Source organism: Anneissia japonica, unplaced genomic scaffold (assembly GCF_011630105.1).
Source record: "Anneissia japonica isolate Jap-2015-1 unplaced genomic scaffold, ASM1163010v1 scaffold785_len581690_cov155, whole genome shotgun sequence".
Taxonomy (NCBI): domain Eukaryota; kingdom Metazoa; phylum Echinodermata; class Crinoidea; order Comatulida; family Comatulidae; genus Anneissia; species Anneissia japonica.
This window is the reverse complement of record NW_022739772.1, coordinates 379,210-405,172: the sequence shown is the minus strand read 5'-3', so window position 1 is coordinate 405,172 and position 25,963 is coordinate 379,210. Positions and strand designations below refer to the sequence as shown.

Here is a 25,963-nt window from a genome sequence, read left to right as displayed (position 1 = left end):
TTATTGAGCTACATTATCGTTCCACCGTGCCGCGCTGTGTGTACGTGGGCCGGTTATAGCAGCAGTAGCAAGTAAACAAAGAATGGGTTGTTGACCATGGGATAAGTTGAAATTTTCTTCCGGAGTACCGTAGTTTCGTTACACGTATTTACCGTGAGCTAAAACTTGCTCGAACGGTCGACCACCCGCTGAGTGCTCAGCGCGATTACCCGGTGAAATAAACGGAATATGGTTGGCGTTTTTTGCTCGAACGGGCCCTTATACACAGTAAATTAACTTTAAAATACAAATATTGAATAATCATCATTTATACTATACTTATTATATCACCTTTAATATCCATATTACCTTGATGCCACAGTTCTAATAGTCTATTATTCATCAGCTTTTCAGCAATCACAAGATATTTTTTATTATCCTCATTAAATCAACATGAATTAGGCTGAGCTCTCCAAGTTGTAGCAACAAGTGTTGAGCAGAGACAATAAATTTCAAGGTGATTTCCTCACAAACAAAATTACAACAAATTGAAATTGTTGACATTGAATAATTATTGCCACGGTTACTAACAACAAAGCAATCCTTCACAAGATGGGGAGAAAACAACAGACACGTACAGATCTTGATAACAACAAACAGACACGTACAGATCTTGGTAATGACTTATTACTAGTTCACACAGTAAAAAGCGTTACTGTATATATTGATTTTTTTGTAGATTAATATTCAATTTTAGTTTATTCCAACCATACATGATGCTGCAAGTTATGGGTTACTCTCCTACCTTTACCTTTTGCATACATACAGTAATGTAAATTATCTATTTTGCTAAATTAGTGTAGCACCAATCCTAATCTAAAAGCCACTTTCATGGAATCGAAATGGCTAGGCTACCTCGATTCCACAAAAGTGGCTTTGAATAGTGTGGTAAACCGATCACACCACTGTAATTCTATTGACATTTATTTTGATTAAAGAGATGATTCATAGAAATGTATACAATTGAAGAATCAAAAACACTATTAAGGTTTTCAATACTATAAATTCAACCACACTATCTTAAATACATGACTGTATATATAAATAAATAAATAAAACTGCATAGATACACAAAATGAAAATTCTGGAAAAGTGTTTAGTGTTGCCAAAATAGTTTATTTACAGTAGTACATGAACAATTTTAGGCATCGCCCTTCATCAGGTATAAATGTATAAATTAAAATTTTGTAGCAGCGTGTAAGGTGTTGGACATTGAGACAGACGCTCGTTGCATTTCTTGTGTCCTTGGGCAAGACACTTTACTTACATTTGCCTCTCTTCATCCAGGAGTATAAATGGGGGGGGGGGGTCATGCTGTTAACCTGCTCAACGATGACCTTGCTACAACTGTTCCAGTCGATTATACACGATTATTCGCTAAAAGGAAACTACATTGAAAACCAACTGTGTAGCTCCTAATGATATTTTCAAGGGTGAAAGAGTACCAAATGATTTCGTTCTTCGCCTAACCATATCCATCTGGAGAAAAATAAAGGTCACGTGCTGTGTCAACAAAACGGATGTTTTGATGTTGAACACATTGCATTGTTGTCCATAATTTTTTGCATAATGGGATAACATATTTTGAGGGAATTTTAAAGATAATTTATCAGAGAATATAAATGCTGCAGATATACGGCCTTACATTCCTACAAATTCAATGATGAATGTTTCAAAATGAAATGAACGTGGTTTTATGTAATAGAAAACAGAAATTGGATTGGTTACTAATAGAATGACTACTCTTTGTTTGCCAACAGGGAATGACTCAAATTTGTGTGCATTTCGCTTATCAATCAGAGATCTTCCCATAACTTGTGCATAGCACTTGTATTTGTTGTGTGTCTGTTTGCCAGTACTATGAATGACAAAGGATGGTTCTGATACTATCGCAGTGAAAATCAACTCGGCAAATATCAAGTTTTGATAAACATCTATTAAACGAAGGATAGTGATGCAAAAAGTGAATTTATTAGGACATAACTAGTGAAACCACCCATTATAGCTCTCTATTTACCATGATAAATATTGATATTATAGATAATGTACCCCATTCAGACATACTTAGAAAAACATAACAAGTTTTTACATTTGTCCACACTATCAAATCTGTAGTACACCCAAATATGGGCATCCTATTAATTTGGATTATACCTTAAGTACCCATTCAGACATACTAAAAAAATAATTTTTTACATTTTTCTCCTTTTAAGCGTTGTCCACACTATTAAATTTTAAAAAGTGACAAATTTGCGTCATGTGCCCATATATGGGCATGATGACATCATATTACACCCAAATACGGGCTTCCTATATTATTTGTACTATACGCTTATAATACCAATGTACCAAATTCAGACATTCTAAAAAAAAATGTTCTACATTTTGCCCCTCTTTTTAAGATTTTGTCCACACTATCAAATATGTGTTATGTGCCCATATGGGCATGATGATATCCTATTACACCCAAATATGGGCATATCTATTTGGATTATGTACCCCATTCAGACATAATTAAAAAACATTTTATTTTTATTTTGGCCCCTTTTATGCTTTGTTCACACTAGCAAACTTAAGTGACAAATATGGGCATCATTGCACTCACATCAAATTTGATAAAATGTTATCGTGTGGACAGAGGTTTAATTATGTAAGTGTGATCCTTGTAAATGTGTCCTGAGACACCTTTGTCATACTGTACCTTGTCACAATCACCTCCCCATCTGAAAGGACTGTAAAGTCTTCCGATTTAGCCTACACATGACTAACGGCAGCTAACGTTTTGTTGTGGCATTTTTTCAATGAATGGCAGAGTACGAAAAACTTTCTTATCCCTCTGATAAATAAGGGGTACTGTAGATTGGATGGAACGAAATATCCACTCAATTTAAAAATTCAGGGAAACCTCATTCATAACGGTTACAATAAGCTTTCATGGTTTGTACAGTGGTGGTAAGCTTCCAGTAAACTGTCTAACAGTCTCCGTAGGCACTCAATCGTAAAAACCGCTTACTAGAGTAGAGTTGCTCATTAACGAAACAGTGTGACGTACAATCACTACCGTATGCTAATTACTAGCCTAGTTAATTCATGTTTATTATATAGATTAATAAATCATAACCATAAAGGTAACATAGTTTTTAATGATTTATTCAATAATGCACTTCTTCCGACTTTCTTGAAATTTGTTTAACCATGCATTTCCTTCATGAATTCACTTGGTTTCCCAAGTGCGAGTATGAATGCAACAGAACTCGGTTAAAATATCTCTTGAGACCTAAACTGTGACCCGCTTACCTCAAGTGTCCTATAAAATTTCAATATTGTACAATATTTATTAAATATTTTAAATGAATTTCATATCATTTCACGTCAATTTTTCAAAGGAAATCTACCAACTAATAATTAGGTCAACAAATACCTAGGCCTACAGTAAGGTCAACCACCATAAAACAAAAAAAAAACATTTATCAAAAGATAAGTATTAATGTTGAGTCTTCAAACATTTGGTAAACCATCATCATAAAGTGTTATAACTGTGTTATACTAAATAAGAATTAATAATTATTATAAGATTTATAAAACGCACATTTCCACTGCAGTAGTGCTCAAGGCGCTACAGAAGAACAAAACCAAACATTACTGTGAACCTTAAAATTACCAGAATAAAAAACACCACCACACATCACCAGCCGTTTACAGGGCCGGTCTATCCAAATTTCACAGGTGTTCAAGTAATGGAGGTATTACTATATTGGGAATGCATGATACAGGTATTACATGAAAATAATAATGAAAATAATTTTAACTCATAATATAATACCCAGTGGGCTTAATCTTGAGAAGGAGCCCATCTCGAATTGAAGCCCAACTCTTCAGTTTGCAAAATTAGCCATCATTGCACTCACATAAAATTTGATAAAATGTTATCGTGCGGACAGAGGAGTAATTATGTGAGTGTGAACCTCGTAAATGTGTTCTGAGATAACCTTTGACATACTGTACCTCGTTACCTTCACGTCCCCATCTGAAAGGACTGTAAATTCTTCCAAATTAGCCTACACATGACTACCACGGCTAACGTATTGTTGCCACATTAATTAAATGAAAGGAGAATGCGGAAAACTTGTTAAATTTGTTTATTCTCTAATAAATAAAGGGTAGTATGGATGGAACGAAATAAAAAATCCACATTCAGTGAATCATAACCATTAAGGAGGTAACATAGTTTCCAATGATTTCTTTCGTGAGGTTTATTTACATACGGTAATCATGCATTTCTTCCTTGATTTCACTTGATTTCCCAAGTGCGAGTGTGACTGCAACGGAACTCGGTTAAAGTACCTCTTGAGACCTAAACTGTGTACCTGCACAACATTTTATATTAAATATTTAAAAATAATTTTCATAATTTTTTCAAAGAAAATCTACCAACTAGTACAGTAATTGGGTCAACAAATATCTAGGCCTAAGGTAAAGTCCACCATAAAAAAAATATAAAAAAATAAATATTAACGTTGAGTCTTCTAACATCTATATGATAACCATAGGTAACAGTAAATCAATCCGCTACAGTATGAATATCAGGTAATATAAATGTACTGTAATAATTTAATTTATACGAATGCTACGTTATTGGATACAGGGTCAATAACATTTTAATACCTTTCATGATTTTCATTAGAATACAAAACAGAGACTAAGAGGGAAGGGGTCAACAATGTATTTTTTATGAAAATGAAAGAGAAAATGATCTCACAGTAACAATCATTATTAAGTATCATTTTACTGTAGCGGCTGGAAAGCATCACAAAAAAGAATATGTTTTGTACTCTGAATGGTCAACTACTATTTGTTATAAATTACATACAGAAATTTCACATACAGCATAATCATACTCTCGGGTAAATTGGTCATCAAAGTACAGCACATGTTGGTTGGCTATTAACAAGCAAAATGACTTCTGTACCATTGAACTGGAACCCAAGACATTTTCTTAGAAGCCTAGCACCTTTCTGCTATACCATATTTGCATCAAATTATAATTTCAGTAGTCCTATTGTAATATAACTAAGGGACACTCAGGCTATGCTCTCACACGGCAGCTAACGGTTAGCTGCCGTGCGTCCATTCGAGAAGATCCCAATCCCAAGAATATGATAATCGAATAACTGGCCAATAAGAAACTGGAGTAAACGCGTACGTGTGATTGGTTGATGATAGAAACGCGCTCAACTTGCTAACCGATAGCGCTTGCTAACCGTTAGCAGTATCCAGATACCGCTAACCGATCGGGGGTTCTCACATTGGTGCTAACGGTCAACGCTAACGGTTACTAGGGCTCTCGTGAGAACCAGGCTTCAAGATACAAACGTACATGACTTACACCCACATCTATGGCCCAAGTTAAATACTAGACTTTGGATCATTCTCAGTTTTGTTATCATACCTAGAGTTGTATATCATAAGTCTATTTATTCTACATTTATTTATAGTGCTCTAATCGATAAAATCCTACTCTTGCGTCAAGCATTATTGACATTAAAAAACATGCAAATAAACATGGACGATATTTATAAAAGTGGGTAAACATTAACTCTCCCTACTGTAGCCTGCGAGACTGGAAGCATAAAGGAAGTAAAGTAGATGAGTGGTAAGACGGGGCAGGGGGTGGGCGGAGGAACCTCAACCTACATCATTATCATCAAGTGCCGGGTAAAGACTCTCCTTGAACATGATTAAGATGATAGAAACATGCTTTCTCAAATAGGAACTCAAAACAATTGGCTTGTGAGCACTTTAAAGAACAAATAGTGCCTTTCGGAAGAATAGGAGTTACTGGTGGCCGCACCAGTTGCAGTTTAGCAGACTATTTAAACACCAGTCGTCTGGCACTGCGACAAGGTCATCAGACTAAAACTATTAATTTGCAGCTCCAAACAAAAGTTATACCTATAAACATTGTGGTCTATGATCACAATATTAAGTCATCCTAACCATGAAATCTCTCCCCTGTTCCTACCTACCTACTCCTACCTACCTACCAGGGATTTTATTCTGCGGCTCTGAGTGGGGCTCTAGACAGCTCTTTCGTTTGAATGTCTTGTTTGACTTGTTGGACCGCCTGTCAGGAAAATTCTAGAGCAACCACTACTCTGGTTAACTTCAGCCCCTACCATTATGGAAAGACTTGACTACTACCTATAACCCCAACTATAACTCATCATAGCCACGATACATTACACGGCTGAAAGCAATACAGTAAATGATGCTGTGAGTTAATGGAATAAATGCCTTCCTTTTAGGCAAGATTTTATTATCTCTTGTTTCGCGAACTTATTTTTTTAAAGGTCATCAGAGAGCAGAAAAAAAAAACTTCTTTCCTCATTTAGCAAATAGTTTTGCCAAAAAGATCCAGATGGCGGAGGAAATAAAAATAAAATTTTATTGGTGAATGTAAACAGCGTAGTAATGGAATGGTGAAATCCTTTAAATTTATATAATTAGGAAGAAATATACAATCTTATTTTCGGAGATTTCAAGGCAGCGGCGGGCATAATAAAATTTTATTCTTAATTTCAATATTTTCTGAAATTTCCATTTTTTCGTAGTAGCGGGTACACTGCAGTACTGAAATTGGCCAAAAAATTTATTTTATTTTTATTTGAAATCATCATTATTGGCGGGTGGCGGGTTCGCTAAACACGGTATAAAAAAGTCTTGACTTACCTACCGTCAATGCAGCGCTGTGTCTATGACTCAGACCTGTGGGTTACTCTAGAAGTAAACCTATAAGAATACATTGAAAGTAACAAACAAGAATCCCACAAACATGTGGCCTATATAGTCAATTTCAATCATTTCACCAACATGCATTAATATTACAGTATATTAATTGGTTTACAAGTGTCTGTTTCCACTTGGTGTAATAGTGATCATGACTGCGCAGCGAGTAGATTCTCAGGGTCACCAAAGGTCACTTTTTGATCCTGCTTGTAAAAAAAACCCTCTCATCAGATAACAATGACATTGATTTATAGGCAAAACCAGCATGAAACAAACATCCGCATGAAATTAATCCAACAAAGCTTATAAACAGAAAAAAAATACTTATAATAATAGCAACTATAGTGGTATAATTCCATTTCTAATTAAATTACTTTATAAATCCGTTATCAAAAAGTCAATAATTCCCAAAATTATAAGGCCAAGTAAAAAAAAAGTAGTTTCTAGTCCTAATTTATTTTTTTTACTCTGATACTGCAAATCTCATTTTTATACCAAGTAGACACATTGAAAGCAAATAAAAGAAACACTAGACAAGATTCATAACATTGTATCCCCAACCATGAACGATCAAGAGAGGAATTTTACTGATTCGAGTTAGCCAGATTTTTGTACATTTCGTAAAATAAAGGAAATTAAAAAAAAACTTTTTTAAATTTGGTGAGGTAGAGAAATTGGAGACGCAAGGGGAGGAGAAATTAGTGATTTTTTTTTATTTGGCCTAAAAAGATTACATCAAATCTGTCATCATAATTTGTAGAATTTTTAACTAGAAAATTCATGAGAAATGTTTTTTTAACAAAGACTAATCGCTTTTAAAATATACCAAAACAATACCAATGTTCATTGAAATTCATCTTGATACTTCTCGCCTTAAAAACCTAGAACCGTAGATTGATTAATGAACTCTTGTTAGTTATTATTTTCTTTAGATCACCGACTCACATTTTTTTTGAAAATATCTTACTGTAACTGTTTTTCAAATTTTCTTTAAAGCATTGTCAAATGTTACAGTATGATACTAGACTAATATTCTGTAAATTAAGGATTAATTAAAGCTAACCTTATGATACCCTTGCGACTCTACTCATCTCAACTGACCCTTGAAAACTTCGGAGGAGGGGGGGTTTGATGAGAAAAATCCTAAAAATTGTTATTCTTAAAAAGAAAATTCATAGATACAGCATTTATAGTTACTGTAGTATCAAAAGATATTGTGCAATAGGAATAAATGTTGGATTTATGTGGTACTGTATGTCTAGACCACCTGAGTAGTTGTGGGTGGAGGCTTGTCTGGAGAAACCAACTCAGTCATAAACCACATGGAATTCCAGATATAATTAGCAGTTGTGTATAAACATTGGTTACAAATGGCTGCTGCGTCTGTAAGAAGATTTAAGCTCCATTTACACTAGGCACGATAACGACATATCTTCGCGTGGTTTATATTCGTCAAGACTGAGTGCATTTTTATTGTGTCGTCATGTCGTTATCGTGTGAATGTAGCTTTAATGATGTTTTAAGTTTCTGTACGCATTACCAAATTTTCTCAAGACAAAAAAAACTGTTGTATGCCCATATATAGTCATGGTGTTACCTACAGTATATGGTCATAATATGATGTCATCACGACCGTATTTAGGCATGTCACATGTTTTTGTCAACCAATTGTACTGACAGCAGCCTCGTTAAAAAAACATTTTGAGATTCAAATTCATATTTATTTTCTTCAGTAATTACTACCTTTTATATGGCCCCTATTTTCCTCCTAAAAGGTAGTTATATTTTAGTATCAAACAATGGTAGATTAAAAAAAAAGCCAATGGTCACAAATATTACTAAGAAATGTAAATTAATTACATTCATGATTATAATAAAAGGAAAAAAGGTATCTTATGATTATTTTTATGGGAGAGCATACATTTTGGTCAAATTAAATATTTGCATTTAATAAAGTCTACTGCCGATTGCATTGATAATGATAGATTAAACTGTATTCAGGATGTAGGTTTATCTCCATATTAAATAATAACTGTCATATGCCAGATAACTACCAAGTTACAGAGTTCATAAAGTAATTCTAAAGGATAATATTTATCTTCAGTTCACTCAATTCAATATTTAAAGGTTATTACAGGATATGAGGTACTGTTACCCAGACTGGGAGGTACTGTCAATCAAGCTGTGAGGTGTACTCTCACCTGGGCTGTGAAAAACTGACACCCAGGCTCTAAACTACTGTCACTCAGGCTATGTACAGTATACAGTACAGTACAGCCACCCTGGCTGTGATGTACTGCCACTTGATCTATGAGATACTGCCACCCAAGATTCTGCTACCACAAGTAAAAGGTGACACCCAAGCTTTGAATTACTGCCACCGGGGCTGTGAGACTGCCACCCAGGCCGTGGGGTACTGTACTGCCATGCAGGCCGTGAGGTACTGCCACCTGGGCTGTGAGGCACTGCCGCCCGGGCTGTGAGGTACTGTTACTCAGGCCCTGGGGTTCTGCCATGCAGGCTGTGAGGTACTGCCACCTGGGCTGTGAGGCACTGCCACCCCGGCTGTGAGGCACTGCCACCCCGGCTGTGAGGTACTGTCACCCGGGCTGTGAGGTACTGCCATCTGAGACTCTGTTTCCACAAGTTCATTGTTTTGAAATAAAAAATAAAGAACCAGTATCTCTGGAGAAAGATACCTTCACAAGTGACAGCCATGCTTTTGCATCTCTTCAGTTTTATCTTTATCCATTTGTTTTTTCTGTCCTGTTGCATTTTGCCGGAAATAAATTTAAAAAAAAAACAAAGAAAAAGAGAAATGTTTGTTTTTTTATTTAGAAACCCACCCTAACAGGCATGGGACCAAGAATAGATTTAGAGTGGAGGAGCCAAAACAGATTTTATACCCTTAAACTAAAATCAAACATTGTGAAATAATAACCTAAATGAAACTAATCAGAGTACTGAGAGGACTACTGTAAAGTATATTGTACTCTCTGGGGTTGAGGTAGGTTTTTTTTTTTTTTCAAACCATCTGTAGCCTAACAACAGATCCTAAATCCATCCCTGGAGACACTATTTATAAAACACGCCACAGTTGAAGTTTGTTGAGAGTTTAAATTTATAAACGGATTCATAAGTAAAAAGAAAATGTGGCAGAAATAATAAATACTTTGATTTATATAAGTGTTCTATACTCTTTGTCTGGTTGAGTGCACAACTGTTTTTTCAAACTATTCATGAAAACCACATTCATTGACAATAGTTTGCATGTTTGTCATTTATTGATCATTAGAAATAAATAGGCCAAAGCACGTCATGAATGGTGATCCAGGGGCGCAAAATGTTCAACAATGACACTACTCTAGCAATCATGCCACTAGTACAAAGATTAAAGATTATCCAAAATATAAATTCACTTTTATACACAAAGAAAAAAAATCACAACAAAAATTGTCCAATACTTTTTTTAGGATACTTCTTTTTTTAAATTTATGATGTGAAAAATCTGGAAAATTTCAAATGATTTAATAAATTATTTAAAGTAAAGTAATGCATTATTGAATATATGTCTCTTAGGAATATCTGTAGCAAAACATAGATAAGGGCCTTATACAATCGTTCAAAAGGAACCATAATTTTTGACCTATACAGGACTTGTGTTCTGAGGCGAGCGATTGCACTCACACACTATCACTCACCTAAAATCCTCTTCAGGACTGAGAAGAATAGAGCACCAAATGTTTGAAAATCACTCATAAACCCCAAATACTGTGACAATGCTTTCTGCTAGGACGTATTTTGAGTTGCTTTGAACTTTAACACCACTTTGATGACTGTCAATAGTAATTAAGTGTCTATCTATTCCAAAAGTGTTTAAATTTTCTCCTCCTCCAAGCAATCGTTTGCCTAAACAAAATTAGGTGTGTGCTTTTTATCTCACCTGCCATTTTCAAATAACAAGCCCTGCCTATATCGTAAGGAGGCAAGGGACTTTCCCTTTCTTAACCCTTTGGAAGTATGATGCAAAAATCAGAAGTCAAGAATGTATCAAATGAGCTCTGTATCTCCATTTGGAAAGCCTAAACTGGTTTCAAAAAAATCTATAATTTATTGTTTACAACACCACATGTGATCCAACTATATTTAGCTGATCACTTGGGGTCATTGATACTCCATAAACCAGACTTATTTTTATAGCCAAGGAACAAGTTCTACACATGCTTACTTTTAAGAGGCCTCTGGAGCAGCTAAAGGACCTTTTGCCACCAGATCAGATCACCTCAAATCACCTTATTTTGTGAGCCTGTGTACCCCCAATTAATCATAGAGTCCCTTGCCTCTTCAACTTCGTGCCCCAATCAGCTCCCCCATTTTAAGACTCCTGGATATTGTACAATATCCACTGGGCACGAGACATTATTTTATGACCGTTCTATTTGGCCAGACAGCATGCACTTACGGGCTTACTACATGGTAAGCAGTAACCATCTCAAGAGAAATGACATTGTCTTATTTTATGTCACACTGAAACCAATGACATGTCACTTTACCAATCTGCCACTCCTAATTAAACACGACCAAAAAGCATGACTTGCAGGCAACTACTAGCTAGTATAGTGTCGCAACCAGTGAGCTCTTGGGGGTGAAGCTCTAGCCCATAACCAAAAGGGAGGGGGGATGGCCAACTCCTCTCACTACTACCCAGCACAATATTATAAAGCCTTGACCAGTTTTTTTCAGCCATGTAATTTGGTAGGGAGATTATCTGGCCCTCAAAGCATTTGTGAGCAAAAATACTTTCCTATCAGCAAGGGCCCAAGACATTTTATCACGGGGCCCATGACTAGTCGTTAATGCTACTGATACTGCAACCTACTACAACATTCACTGACAATATTGTACGGAAATGAGATTGTTAAAAATCCAAAACGCAACTTTGCATGATATAACGATGCAGATGCATGTATTAATGCAAAGTGATGCAACATGAAGGCTTGCGCCTTTCAAGTGGGACCTGATGACACAAACTTGACAACCAGTGTTCTCCCAATTGAAAAATTTGTAATGGTATTTGTCCATAAAAATTCAGCAAGGTGCGCAGTGTGAGGTGTTACACCTTTAAAGTTTGGTGTAAGGATTCAAACAACAACACATACATTCATAGCCTAGGCTAGACTGGAATGATGTTAATTTATTGAAAGAGGGCCAGCCTAGACTACCTAAACGGCTAAAACGGCTTCGGGAGAACACTGATAACACAACTCTGAAGCTAGTCAACTTTTGCACGGTTTGCAGCTCCTTTTTGCATTTTCACAAGATCGCAAACGCGCAGGAAAAGCACATGTGCATGTTCTAAACCCGAGATGTTGTTTTACAGTTTGCGCATGTACATTTTGACGTCTGTGATGAGTGCTTAGTTAGCTTCACCAAAAAGTGGGAGCTTAAGACAGTTTGTAAAAAACGAAGAGATTGCTTTACTAAGTATAGCTGTGTCAATATAAGGCAAATAAATACAGTAGCTCCTCCTAGGCCTACCTGTAGTTATTTACTGATATCAATAAAAACCAGAATGTACAGCAACGTAGGCCACATCGCTAGATAATTACAGAAAAATACAGACCATTACCGATGTTCAAATGATTGTGTTCATGTGACAAGTGACAACTGCATCCATTTTGTTACATTGCAACACTTACAAAGTGAAAATTCAACTTTCCATAAATTAAAGGAAAGAGGATCCATGCGAAACTGCAGGAAGAGATTTAATAGTTAATAATAATAATAATAATAATAATAATAGTGATTTCTTTATATTGCGTCGCACTGCAGCAGTTATCTGACAAGTGGGAACCAAGCTTAAGATAGCAAGACTAAAGTCAAGACAGCTCTATCAACTAACACCTAGACCTCTACTTCTAGGGCCTTAGGCCCAGTTGTTAAATTTGTTGAAGCATATATCCACGACTGTGTGTGATGTGAATATTAATACTTGGTTGGAGTTGGACTGCTGAGCTGAGGCCTAGCCTAGAACCTAACTTAGTTAGAGGGCCTAACTAGACTAGGCCTAGCCTATATCATTCATATATAGGCTCCTATGCCTAAAGTTAATATAATCTAAGACTAAGAGCCTTGGCCTAGCCTAGGCCTCCTCATCATCATCATATAGACCTAAGGGCCTGGCTAGGCCTAGCCTAGTTCGGCTGGCTATGCCTAGCTGCAACGCTAGCCTAGGCTAGGGCAGAAATTTTATACCGGATTTAAAAGCAAAAAGCAATGATGGGAGGGTGTAAATCATGTCGGTCTTTTAATTTATAAAATTATGTAATTACCTGAAATTTATGAATCATAATCCAAATAAAAATATTCTAAATTATGAACGGAGGCACAGCGTAGTGCCCTTCCAATTCCGCAAACAATCGTACACCTTATGATGACATGACCTGTGGTCTGACGAGGGCTTATCCAATCATTTCATTAGGATTGTGCGATGTTGCTCTCAAAGCCTGCCCTCTCAAAACAAACACTTGTCTGATTTCTGGATCATCTTTTTTGTTTATTGACTTTTTAGCAAATATTCTGGCAGCGACTAATTAATAAATTATCATGATCAATAAATCATTAAATTGTGGACACACATTTTAAACACCGCGATAATACTTTACATAATATTTTAGTTTTAAAATAATAAAACTTTCGAGAAAAAAATTATTCAGCATGTGAGTGTGATCAATGTTTTTTTTTTATTAATATTAATTTTGAATTTCAAGAGCCCGAGTTTGTTCTTTGCGTTTACAAGTATTATTAAAAATGGATTATATAAAATAAGTAGCCTTTTACAAACACAAAGGAAACCTTCACAATGGAATATTTTGGAGTGAAGTTAAGTACCAAGAAGGTTCAACAATAACTGTCTCTTATACACATCTAGATGTGTATAAGAGACAGTATATATATAGGGCCTATATATAGTATTCTGACATTTGAATTCTGGAACTTGGTAAGAAGTTCTATCTTGTCTTAATACGTTCAAATTTAGCTATTCGTTTTTCCAACCATTTGATAGTGCCTTCGTATTTTTTTTTTCAACAATTTGATAGTGCCTTCGTCTTCTGTCGGATCGTACCTTCGTAAATGTGGTAGTTGTATTTTTAGTTATACATTTACAAAATCGTCTGGTAACTAGGGGTCCGTCATCACAAATACACCCCTAAAAAACAAGAACTTCCAGCACACGAGTTTGCAGAAATTAAAAATGAGATGAGTACCGAATAAATGTTTTTTCAAATCCTATTAATTTGACTTATTCGATGTCTGAAAAATGACAGTTGTTATAGGCATAGTTACAATTATTAAAGATTTCAAGTCACACAAATCTGTAGGCGTGAGTCTTTTGAAAATTCCGCCCCTATGGTATGGGAATGGACCCCTTCTCCTCTCCGCCGGAAATTTCATTTCCTAATGCTGAAAATGCATTCAGGATCTGTGTTTTTACTGGAAATAAAGCTTAAATAAACCCTTTTATATTCAGCTTGACTTGGTGTTTTGACTATCATTGTATCACCATCGAACAACATTGTAGTGTTAAGCTTTGTCTACCTTATCAAATTTTATGTATCAAAAAGTGTGACGTGCCCATATATGGGTACGATGACGTCATATATAACTCTTATTTTCTATCACATAATTTATGTGACGCTTTTTGATAAAAATTGATAGTGTAGACAAAGCTCACACTCGTACGAATAAGCGCCCGGCACTTATTTTTGTTTTTATTTTTTATCTTTTTTTTTTTTCACTTTCTGAGGGGCGCTTATTCAAACAGGGCGCTTATGAAAACAGATTATTGAAATAGATGAAAATTGAGGGGTGCTTACGGCGCCAACTTGGAAATTTTAACCGGGCGCTTTTTGAATGAAAAAAATTAGCCTATTCAAAGTAGGCCTACCCCATAATGCCAAGACTTGAGTAATGATGTAGTCCTACGTGAAGTCAGTACAATTACTATGGAGGGCGATAAACATAAATGACAACAATCAAAATATTAATTGACTGAAATTTCGCTGTAAAAACGAGTTTGTTTCAATCACAACCGGTAAGGTCCTATACCTTAACCACTGTACAAATGAATAAAATTACAAGATTTTTACATGCGAGTGTGAGGTCAGTTTATTTTTGTTGATTGAAAAAATGTAAATACTGTAGTTCGAAATCCAAGATGGTGTACTGGGTGGTATTGGCACAAGAACGCGATTCTATAGAATGGCATCAAAACTGAACACCATATTAAACTTGAATGGAGACTGACCGACTGACAGACGGATGACGGACAGACCGACCGACTGACAATGAGATGCGAATAGTTGATGCATTTGACGAAAATTAAGTCGATGATGTGCTTACTGTAGGCATACTGTATGACTGACTTTGTTTTTTTAGGAATCGGGGGCCTTTATTCAAATTGGGAGGGGGGATTATTATTCAAACGGGGCGCTTAAGAAAATGTTCACGTTAATGGCGCTCATTCGAGAGGGGCGCTTATTCGCGCGAGTACGAATACATGCATTTCAGGTCGTCTCTACACAAATGTGTGTCCCCGTCCCATCTTTATCACAGTGTAGTGTACCTACTGTAGATGGTAGAAATGATGTTACATTGATTCATTCGAAGTTTATTTCCGAAGTGCATCGCCAGTTAAAACTGAATTACAACAAATGGTTACAATTTCCATATAAAAATTACAAATATAAAAAAATAATTGATATTAATATTAAGCACTGTCAGATGGAAATTATTTAGTAAGAAAATGACTACCAAGGTCACAAAAAAATGCGCAAGTCACGCCGAATGCGTGAGACTTGGTTGGTCTGAAGAAGAAAAATTATCTAAAGGTCGAAATATTGAGTCATAATGACGCGCTTTTAATATTTCATACATGGGTAGAAAATATTTCAGAGCGGGATCTCAAACGATTACTAAGATTGATACTGGAATTAAGGTGATTATAATAAATGCAGACATTTATATCTGTACTTATAAAGGTTGGTTCAACTGTCTACGAAATGCTGTTTTGTAAAAACGGCATGTTCTTTCAAGTATCAAACGATCTAGCGCCCTCGATCGTCCGCAAAGTAATACTACAGTAACTTTTCATGCTATGATTGATTTAAAAAAGGATCTTTTCAAAGCTCACGTCTTCTTTATTTATGATCAGAGCGTATAATTTGGATCTCTTTATTTGCAGTGCATCGAGAACCAGTACTGTTCAACAACATATGCGCAAAAGAGCGTGAATCCTAACAAAGTTTCAATGGCCCAGTTAGATAAAGGCGTCTGCATAGATTTACAGCAGAATGTACAGGACTCGAATCTCCGTTGGAGGACTTTTTCACATTATATATGCAATACATAGGCCCCTACTACCAAAATTTCTATAAAGAGTAAAGACAGAAAGCCATTTTAAAAGCAAGAAGATTGTTTTTATTCTGACAACAGACGTTTGGAAAAAACAATTTTCATCATCAATGTACCAAGTGTTTACAAATGATTTAGTCTATACGTACATAGATTATGCTAATTAGCTGTTACGTAACTATTGCAATGTTGCCCCTATATCAATGCATTCTATATGTATACATATAATACAAATATTTAGTGGGTTGAGGGGCATGGTTCAATTTATTTCCGAGGTTATCTGGAGGCTGTACTATAAAGGGACATAGTACAGCCTCCCAATTAAATCCCAATAAATATGTGTTCTATATACCACTACATAGATTGTAGACTATTGACTGACTACAAGGGCATGGCTGGACCTATTGCCCAGCTTTTAACTAATCAAATGTCTGTAATCTATGTAGTCGGTATATAAATTAATATATTCAAATTAAGATTGATGCATATGCACTGTGAACATAATATAAAAAATAGATAAATAAGTGCTCGAACAGAAACGTATAATATTCGTATCAAGCATATAAAAGTATATATAATATTTAGAGATATATTTGATCTATATTCTGCTGCTTATTCATTTCTTCTGTGCACCTGATGAATGCTAATTGTCCAAAATGTTTATATTGATTTCATTAAACTTGCACCCTGCTCGACTGTCTTCTTGATATAATTCTTGCTTATGTGCAAGTACAAATTACATTAAAAAAAATGTATAAAGTAATATTGATGTTTATCATGCACATATAATAACAACAATAATAATCATAAACGAATATAATAAATTGGGCACAAAAATGAATAAAAATATTTAGGTATCATGACCCTACTGGCCAGCACGATGTTGAGTTGACTGGAATGTTGTATATTTACTTTGCAACACATTTAGGTTGTTTACAAAAAGATTAAGTTCGACACTCAGTGGCGAACGGAAGGTGCACAACACTCCAAAAATAATTTTCACCACCACTGGAAATTTCATGACTGAACAAGTTATACAATTTCAAATCAGCTCATATTACATTATTTCTCTAGATAGCGTCTTCACCCCTCATATTCTCTTTGTGCATAACTCAACCCCTTCTCCCATTATTAGCAGTGTTCGTTGGTGTCAGGTGTTTGAGTGGGCTAACTCCCCAGTTGGACAGGCCTAGACCCGAGCTGAAAACCAATCTGCCTATTCAAATGTTATTTTGATTGCTAATCTCCAATATTGCCGTCTAAAAAACACCATTTTGGTCAAAAGTACAGTAAGTCATGAACAACTCTCCCCATGAACCCTAATAAGGAATTTTATTTCAGTACCCTGACTGATCCTCTAGTTGGCCCCAGGGTTCGTCCTCCCCCTTTTGGGTATGGCGGGGCACTTGCTCCAGTAGGCAGCTAAAAAATTGAAAAAAAAAAAAAAAATGTGTCAAATTTCTAATAAAGATGCATCTAATACTTTGTAGTTCAGGAAAGATGTGTATAAGAGACAGGGTAATATCTTGTGTTCACAATAGCTTAGAGAACTGCTAAACACTTCTAATCGGGTCAAAGGTCATTCTCATCTTCGACTTTAGGTCCTCAATTGCCAATATTTGATGACTTGTTGTTTCAGCTTTGTATATTTTCTTCTCTTAAGAAAATGGGATGAAGTCTATATTGAATATACTTTATTCAGTATAAAGAACGTTCGTCAAACGGCAAGTTCGCATGGTACTGCAGGTGGAACATTCTCGGTTAAGGACTATAAACCGTTGGCCCAGTGTACACAATTGGCTCATGTGCATTTCATAGAACCCAGTACATCTTTCGAGATGAGTAGGGGGGCTAGGGGGTTTCCCCTGTGTACTGATCCATACACCCCCCTGCCATCTTGTGATGAGGATTACCACTTCGAAAAGTGATTAAATTCAATGTTTGGCATACCCTTGGATTTATATGTAGTACTTTATTTGACACAATCACAATTCATGATTTAATTCGAGGATTGTTTAGTTCTTTTACAGCTGATGAATGGATGGATGGATGCATGGCACGCAGCTGGATCAGATACAAGCTGTTTTTGGGGCGAAGAAAAACATTGCAATAAGGATTGCATATACTATCACCAACACAGATCCTGAAAAAATAAAAATAATATATACAATTTTAGAATGTTTGAAATAACTAATTGGTAAGTCTTTATTACAATTTTTTTTAGCTCCGATGAGGAGCTCTAGAAACACTCAACTGATTTATTAATAAATCTTTTTAGTTCTACTGCCTCTATTATACTGCCCCCATTTTATTTATTTATTTATTTATTACCATTTTTAAAGAGGGTGACCTACCTTCTTCCAGCATGAATTGATCATTAAGGGCATTTGATAAACAAGACATAAAGTAAAACAAATAAAATATTGAAAATTCAAAAGACAGAAAGAAGTTAAAAGGCCTACAATAAAAACAAAACATTAAAACTTGTTAAAATCAGTCAAAAATATAAAAATTTTTCTATTAATAAACTGCTTAAGTTCAAACACTTGGCTGATTGATTAATAGTTGATTAATAGATCTTTTTTAGCTCTACTGCCTCTCTTATACCGCCCTCATTGGAGCTTTCGAGATTAGAACTTGTTTTTAAATATGGAGATTTAATGGAGTGATGAAGTAAATGTAGCATAATAATCCCTTCTACAATAACGTCTATCCCCACCCCCTTTCCTCACCCCCACAACTCTTACCTTGGAAATAATCTGACTTGCCATCAATGAATATGTAATTCATAATGACAACACTTAATATTACAGACCAGAGATGAATATCATTGAACACGAGAAGAAAATGCATATTGTCCTGTAAATTAAAAAGAAAAGAATATGAAATCCAATCTCATATATATCATATCAGGTCATATTAAACTTAGTTCTTCTCTGAGATCTTTTACAACCACATTAATAAAAAAAAAACTACTTTTTTTAAGTAGCGATTAATCTAGTTTATGGAGTAGCTCTTCTCTCTGCTTCGAGGCAGCGTCACTTTAAAACGTTTTTATTTGGACTTCAGACCATGGAGGAATAAGTTCAGACTTACAAAAATGACATTGACGAGGACTAGTATAGGAATTTGAAGAAGACATACTTGCACTGCCACTGAACTCCCAATCTCTATACTGAAATTAACAACACAATTGTTATCAATTACTATTAAAATAATCAGTAGGATAGAACATTCACCCTCACTTACATTGACCTAAAACATATAGCACAACACATACTTGAGGGGGACAAGGTATCAGATTTTTGTCTGTTAGACTTCATCCATACACTCTAAAACTGGACATTAATTAAGCAATAGTTGTGGTATGTGTGTTGGATATATTTGGTATTTGGCACTATATAAATTATCATTCACCATTATCATTGATTACAATATATAGTATTGTCAGACTTCTAACAGTAATGGAAAAACACAAGCTTTGTTTTATCAGATAAAACTCTGATAGTATGCTATGTACTTGGCTTAAGCATATGAATTTAAAATGAATAGTCTGGCCAAGAGGTCATGACTCCTATTGGATACATCTGGAAATATTATTAATTAAAGTTAGGCATTTACCATCAGACTTTGTCTGTCAGATTTAAGAATGTTTGATCAGACCTAATAAAGTACTGTAGAGTATTGTCTGACTACTAAAGTCTGGACTATCAAACTTTATTTGACAAAAACTTGTGACATGCCTAAATATGGTCATTATGACATCACATCATGACCATATATAGGAACATCATGACTATATATTTGCATACAAGTTTTTTTTTCAAAGAAATTTAAATAGTGTGGACAGACTTAACAGACATTTGTTTCATCAGATATGTCTGAAGTAAGTAAAAAAAATCTGATAGAATGTGCCTGGCTTAAGCATATGAATTTAAAATAACATGTAAGTATGGTATATGAATATTTGTTATAAAAATGATTAGATTCATTACTTTTATAAATAAAAAAACAGTACATAGAAACAATTAATAATAACTATACAATCTAAAATACTCCATATGCAATATATGTTAAAATCAACTTAAACTACAAAAGCAGCCAACACAAATACAGTACTACTAGAAACATTTCAATCAAAACATGCTTAGTGGAAATCAAAAACTTATTATTAAACAAAACTCTTGTAGAAATAGAAAGTATATTATTGGATTGATGATTTGTTTATCTTTGAATATTCTGGATTAGCTTTCATATTAATGATTATTGTTCCACAATACGAAAACTGGAGTACTGGAGTTGAATAGCATGGTGGATAAAGCGATGCTCGCCTTCTAATCTTGGGGTCCTGGGTTCAATTCCTGAGACAACAGGACTTGTTCACAAAAAAATGTTCAAAAAAAAAAAAAAAAAAAAAAAAAATTATAATTGATTTACCTCATGTTAATATTATTTTGCCGTGCAAACTGAATACCGTTAAGGATTTCGGGAATACTTGGGGCAAGTGCAAGAATAGTTACACCTGTAAACATCTGAGAGAAAAGAAAAATAAAAAATGCATTATGGATTGATATCAAAATTATTAGGCCAACATGACATATATACAAGTACAATCAAGCTCACACGTTGGTGTCTCAATTATGTTGTGATGTATAATAGTCCAGAGGTTGTTTTTTTTTAAAACAAAATGTAAGCACCATGGCCGATAACACAACCTCTGTTAATCTAATTTCAACTATACTCTTGCATTGATCTCTGTGTGGTGAGCTAAAGCTAAAATGAATGAACGGATGAATGGATGGATGGATGGGAGGATGTAGGGTGAACAGATAAATGCATGAATGAATGAATAAAAAATATATCAATGATTGGATGTATAGGTGGATGGCAGAATGAAAAAAAATTAATAGATAGATGGATGGATGGATAAATGAAAAAATGGGTAAGATGAATGGATGGATGAATATACAGTATAATGAATGAATAAATGGATGAATGAATGGATGGATTGATGAATGAATGGACAGATGGATGGATGGATAAAAGGATGGGTGGACTGATAGATGAAAGGATGGGTGAATTGATGGACAGATGGAAAGATAATTGAGTGGATAGATAGTTGAATGGATGGATGGATGGGTGGATAGATGGATGGATGGATGGATTGATAGATGGATAGATAGATGGATGGATGGATGGAAAGAATGTATGGACAAATGGATAGATGGGTGGATAGATGGAAGAATGGATGGATGGATGACTGCATGGATGGATGTATGGATGAATGATGGATGGATGATGAATGGATGGATGGATGGATGGATGGGTAGATGGATGGATAGAAGAATGGATGGATAAATGAATGTATGGATGGATGAATAGGTGGTTGGATGGATGCGTGGGTGGGTAGAAGTATTAATGGATGGATGGATGAATAGATGGATATATAGATGCATGGATGGGTGGATGGATGTACAGATGGTCAAATTGGAAGAATAATGAATAAATGGATGAATACATTGAAGGATGGATGGATGGATGGATGGATGGGTGATTGAATGGGTGGATGGATGAATGGATGGATGGACGGACGGACAGATGGATGGATGGATGGATGGATGTGTGGGTGGATGAATGGAAGTACAGGATAGATGAATGGATGGACAGATGGATGGATGGAAGTAATAATGAATAGGTAAATGGATAGACGGATTAATGAATAAATAATGAATGAATGGACAAAAGAATATGAGTAATGGATGAATACATGGATGGATGAATGGATGGATGAATGAATGTAAAATTGTTTGATCGAAAGCACTCCCCCATCTACCCTTGACATTAAATTAGTTCCAGAGAGTTAAATTACTATTATTAAGTTTTCAATCAAGTTAAGGAAGCACGGAATGAAAGTAAAAGAGAAGATAATTAATAAGACGGTTATCTAATACTATAATAAAACACAAAAACAAGAAATGTGAAAGTAAAATATAAGGTCAGCTAACATTTGATAAGTTTGAGACGATAAGTTTTCTCTCCTTCTTATTTGCATTATTATTTTTCCCTCTAGGGTCCTCCTTTTGATTTGCACAGTTGAAGCTTGTCAACTACTCTGATAGTCAATGATAACCGCTTGTTCTTTTGATCCAGAAAGGTTAAAAAATTTATTATTACTATTATTATTGAAAAAAGAATTTAGTCCCGCATTCTGGAATTTTGTTCTGCATTCTCTCACCCCCTCCCCCCAGACCCTAAACAAGTCGAATGGCTGAGCGGTTAAGGCTGGGGCACCACAACCTACAGCCTAGTATCATTGTTGGTTCGCACGCTCGCCCTTTGGTTCTGCTTGTAGTCTTCTCAGATTATAACTCATAGGCCAAGTGTACACAAATGGCTCATTGCACTTTAAAGAATCAGGTACATCTTTCGAGATAAGTAGGGGGGTTACCCCAGGGTACTGGTCCATACAGCCCCTGTTACCTTGCAGTTACAGACTATTAGGTCCTTTGCAAAGGATGTACCTACTTAAACATAAACCAGCATACACTTCTAACCTACCTCTGACATTCCCCAGGAAGTGAGAAGAGGCTGGATATTTTTGGCAACAAGTTCTGCGCATAAAGACGTGACTGTTACCGCTACCAATAAAATAATGCCACTCTTAATCCTCCCCCATAATACTATTGGCTTGTGTCCTGCAAATACAGAAAAGAATTTAAAAATGGTAACAACAATAATAAGGATTTATTACTGCTTCTCTTTTTACTTTATTTAAGAAAACATATTTGTTTATTTCTATAGTGCCTTCCTTTCTTACTCATCGAAGACTGTCGTCACATGCATTTTTCTACTTTAAATAAACTTCAATTTTGTATAAAGATGCGTATCCGAATATATTATAAACACAACAACTTTAATTTTTAATTCAGTACAACCCTTGTTCTGGCCTGAATGCAGATTCAGCCAACAACCGTTCCAAATTTCAGGAGAGAATGTACTGCATGTTCAGACATACACAGTTAAACTAACATGTAACTTAACATCATGTCACGTTGTCACAAAATTGAAACTGTTCAACTGTACATATATTTCTTGAGTTACCTTTCCCGTCACCATGTTGAGTGTCAAAAATAAAAGTATGTGTCTTCAAAGTATAAATTAAACCAATGAGGTACGCCAGAGGAAGCAGTGCTGTGCAGGTATACACCAACTGATTCAGTTGCTCCGTCAGTTTGGTGTCTTCTTTTGTGCCTGCCTAAAAGGAAGTAAAAAACATAAAAAAATTTAGGGGGCTAATTTCGGCCCTGTCAAAGAAAATTTGATAGTGTGGGCAAAGGTTTAAGCCCTTCCCAGAGTATAAACTTTATTTGTCAAAAACATGCGACACTTCCCTATTAGATAAAGTCATGATGACATCACATCATGACCATATATAGGCACATCATGACTATATATGGGCATACAACCATTTTTGTTTGTCAAAGAAATTTTGATAATCTGGACAAATCTTTAGATAAAAGGTATTTATATCATAGATAAAGGGTCATGAATTCTTTTTGTTGGGTTGCCAAAAAAAATGAGAATCAATGGCAGAATGCAGAGGCCCCAAGACTTCTTCAGGCCCCACTACCCTCAAATAGAGTGCCCAGTGGGGTTTGGGGCAAACTTTCCGATTCAGTGTCTTTTTTTTTCTTTAGGATATAATTGTGATGTTTTTACATTTTTTATGCGGTGCTCATTTTGAGAGCGGAGCTTATTCAAGAATTTACGGTAATATGACAGGTTATCAGGGTTGGGCTGTAAAAACAAGGTAATTTTTAGCAAATGAATTGGTAGGCTGCAAACATAGGTTGATTTAGATAAACATGTAAATACACGATACCAAAGCTGATATAGTGCGTACCTACCACAGTATAATGACATTCTAGACAACTAAATCCACCAGATGATGTATTGGTATTATTTGAGCAATCCTATAAACAACAATAATACAGTTATATTAGACATCATTCATGCTGGCAGTTTTGGAGTATTTTTAGCAGTCAAAATTGGAGAAGGGGTATGTTGCAATTACCACATGGCTCTAAATTCATCACTTTATACATGTAATTTTTCTTTAGCAGAGTTCCTAAATATATATTACTTTATGTATCAATTATTTAATAGCATCTCAACTTTGTTTTGTGAGTCCAAATGCCATCTAGTTGATCTCTATAATGCAAGACAGAAAAAAAAAAAAATTAAGAGAGTGAAGATATGAGATTTTGGATGACAAGACCAGTTAAACAGTCCTACCAGAGAGTGAATTCCTATGTAAAACATATTTGCTAGAAGACCCTAATTGTCATACAATAACAACTACACTGTCTAAGTTACATAATACTTACGGAACATTCGATAGCGCCAAATGCTTTAGCAAAGATGGTTGGAGTGAACGCTCCAGCAACGGAGATAAACAGAAGCGAGGAGCTTACTCCAGCAGAATGCATATTAAAACGCTGTTCTCTATGCTTAATTCCTCCAATCACCATTGAAATACCCTGATCAAATGCAAATAAGACACTTGTCAGTTAAATTCTCTGCTATTTGTACTAAACAGTGCATACTTATAAAATTTCTATGAAGTGTTTAAGAATACAGGAATAAAATACCCAGTAAATTGTAGGCACTAAATTAGGCCACAAAAACACAATGTAGATATAATTACATCACCATATGAAACTGAATTCTAAATGTATACACTAAAACACATAACAAGAAATATTTGAGAAAAAAACAAAAACCTTCCCATCTGGATTTGAATCAAAAACCTCCTGATTACTGTTTTGATACTCTACCAACTGAGCTTTCAGGCCATCCGAATAGTAATCAGAAGGCCTTGGGTTTGAATCCAGATGGGGAAATACGATGTTCTCAAATACTTATCATCCTTAATTAACACCAGTGGAGGTGTATCGCCATACTAAAGTTACTTTTAGAAAAATCCAAGGGTGTATACAGCACCACTTGGCCTCATAGCTCAGATGGAGTATGATATGGTAAATTAAAAATGATGATGATACTGTTATGTATTTATTTAGCTTCTATTGGAGGAGCCAGGAATTTGAAATAGAAGGGACCCAGGGAAGAATTTAACAGATGGAGGACTTTAGACAAAAATATCATAGTTACGGCAACTCTAAATGGCATGCTCAGAATTCTAAATTTTTCTAATTAAAAAAAAATTCAAACATTTAGGAGGGCCAGACTGACTGGGGCCCCCTTGATTACACCCCTGCCTTCTTGCCAGCAAATACATCAACAAAAGAAAATTTATAGAAAAATAATGCAATATAATGAATCAATTGATATTTACACATTATTTTATTATATTTTTCTATTTCATAAATACTTTTGTAGGCCCACTATATTGTACTCTTCTTGTCTTTAGTTGAAAAAACAATAAGACCAATGATATATTTGATTTATGGATTTCTTACCGGAATTAGCAACATTGTAGCTAGTAGCGTTCCAGTGAGGGCGGATTTTACAAGGTCATCATAGCAGATCCCTTCTTCGTTGTTATTTTTGAAGAGTGATGAGATGTAGAGCGTAATCTCAACTACTGAGCCAAAGGTAGCATTTATTACCGCTCCAACAGCGTGCGAACTTTGAGCAGATATGCTGTAATGAGAACGAACAAATTACTTATATGCTGTTTTTAGTTTTACACTGGATTGCAAGA

At 35.2% G+C, this 25,963-nt stretch overlaps 2 protein-coding genes across 2 annotated transcripts in view; both read right to left on the bottom strand.

The window, feature by feature from the left end:
• The window catches only part of LOC117117995 (serine/threonine-protein kinase tricorner-like), a 48,627-nt gene extending 35,341 nt beyond the window's left edge, over nucleotides 1-13,286 (bottom strand). Inside the window, exon 1 of the mRNA XM_033262490.1 lies at nucleotides 13,158-13,286. The gene's annotated coding sequence lies outside the window, so the exon portion shown is untranslated. The remainder of the gene's footprint in view (nucleotides 1-13,157) is intronic.
• A 4,500-nt stretch (nucleotides 13,287-17,786) lies between these two features.
• LOC117117997 (putative cation exchanger C521.04c) overlaps nucleotides 17,787-25,963 on the bottom strand; it is a 41,983-nt gene continuing 33,806 nt past the window's right edge. Inside the window, exons 12-20 of the mRNA XM_033262491.1 lie at nucleotides 25,719-25,902; nucleotides 24,627-24,779; nucleotides 24,147-24,212; nucleotides 23,341-23,494; nucleotides 22,798-22,934; nucleotides 20,677-20,771; nucleotides 19,336-19,414; nucleotides 18,987-19,098; nucleotides 17,787-18,382 (exon numbers count right to left, since the gene is read on the bottom strand). Of these exons, the coding sequence (XP_033118382.1) occupies nucleotides 18,309-18,382; nucleotides 18,987-19,098; nucleotides 19,336-19,414; nucleotides 20,677-20,771; nucleotides 22,798-22,934; nucleotides 23,341-23,494; nucleotides 24,147-24,212; nucleotides 24,627-24,779; nucleotides 25,719-25,902 (1,054 nt within the window). The 3' untranslated portion in view covers nucleotides 17,787-18,308. The remainder of the gene's footprint in view (nucleotides 18,383-18,986; nucleotides 19,099-19,335; nucleotides 19,415-20,676; nucleotides 20,772-22,797; nucleotides 22,935-23,340; nucleotides 23,495-24,146; nucleotides 24,213-24,626; nucleotides 24,780-25,718; nucleotides 25,903-25,963) is intronic.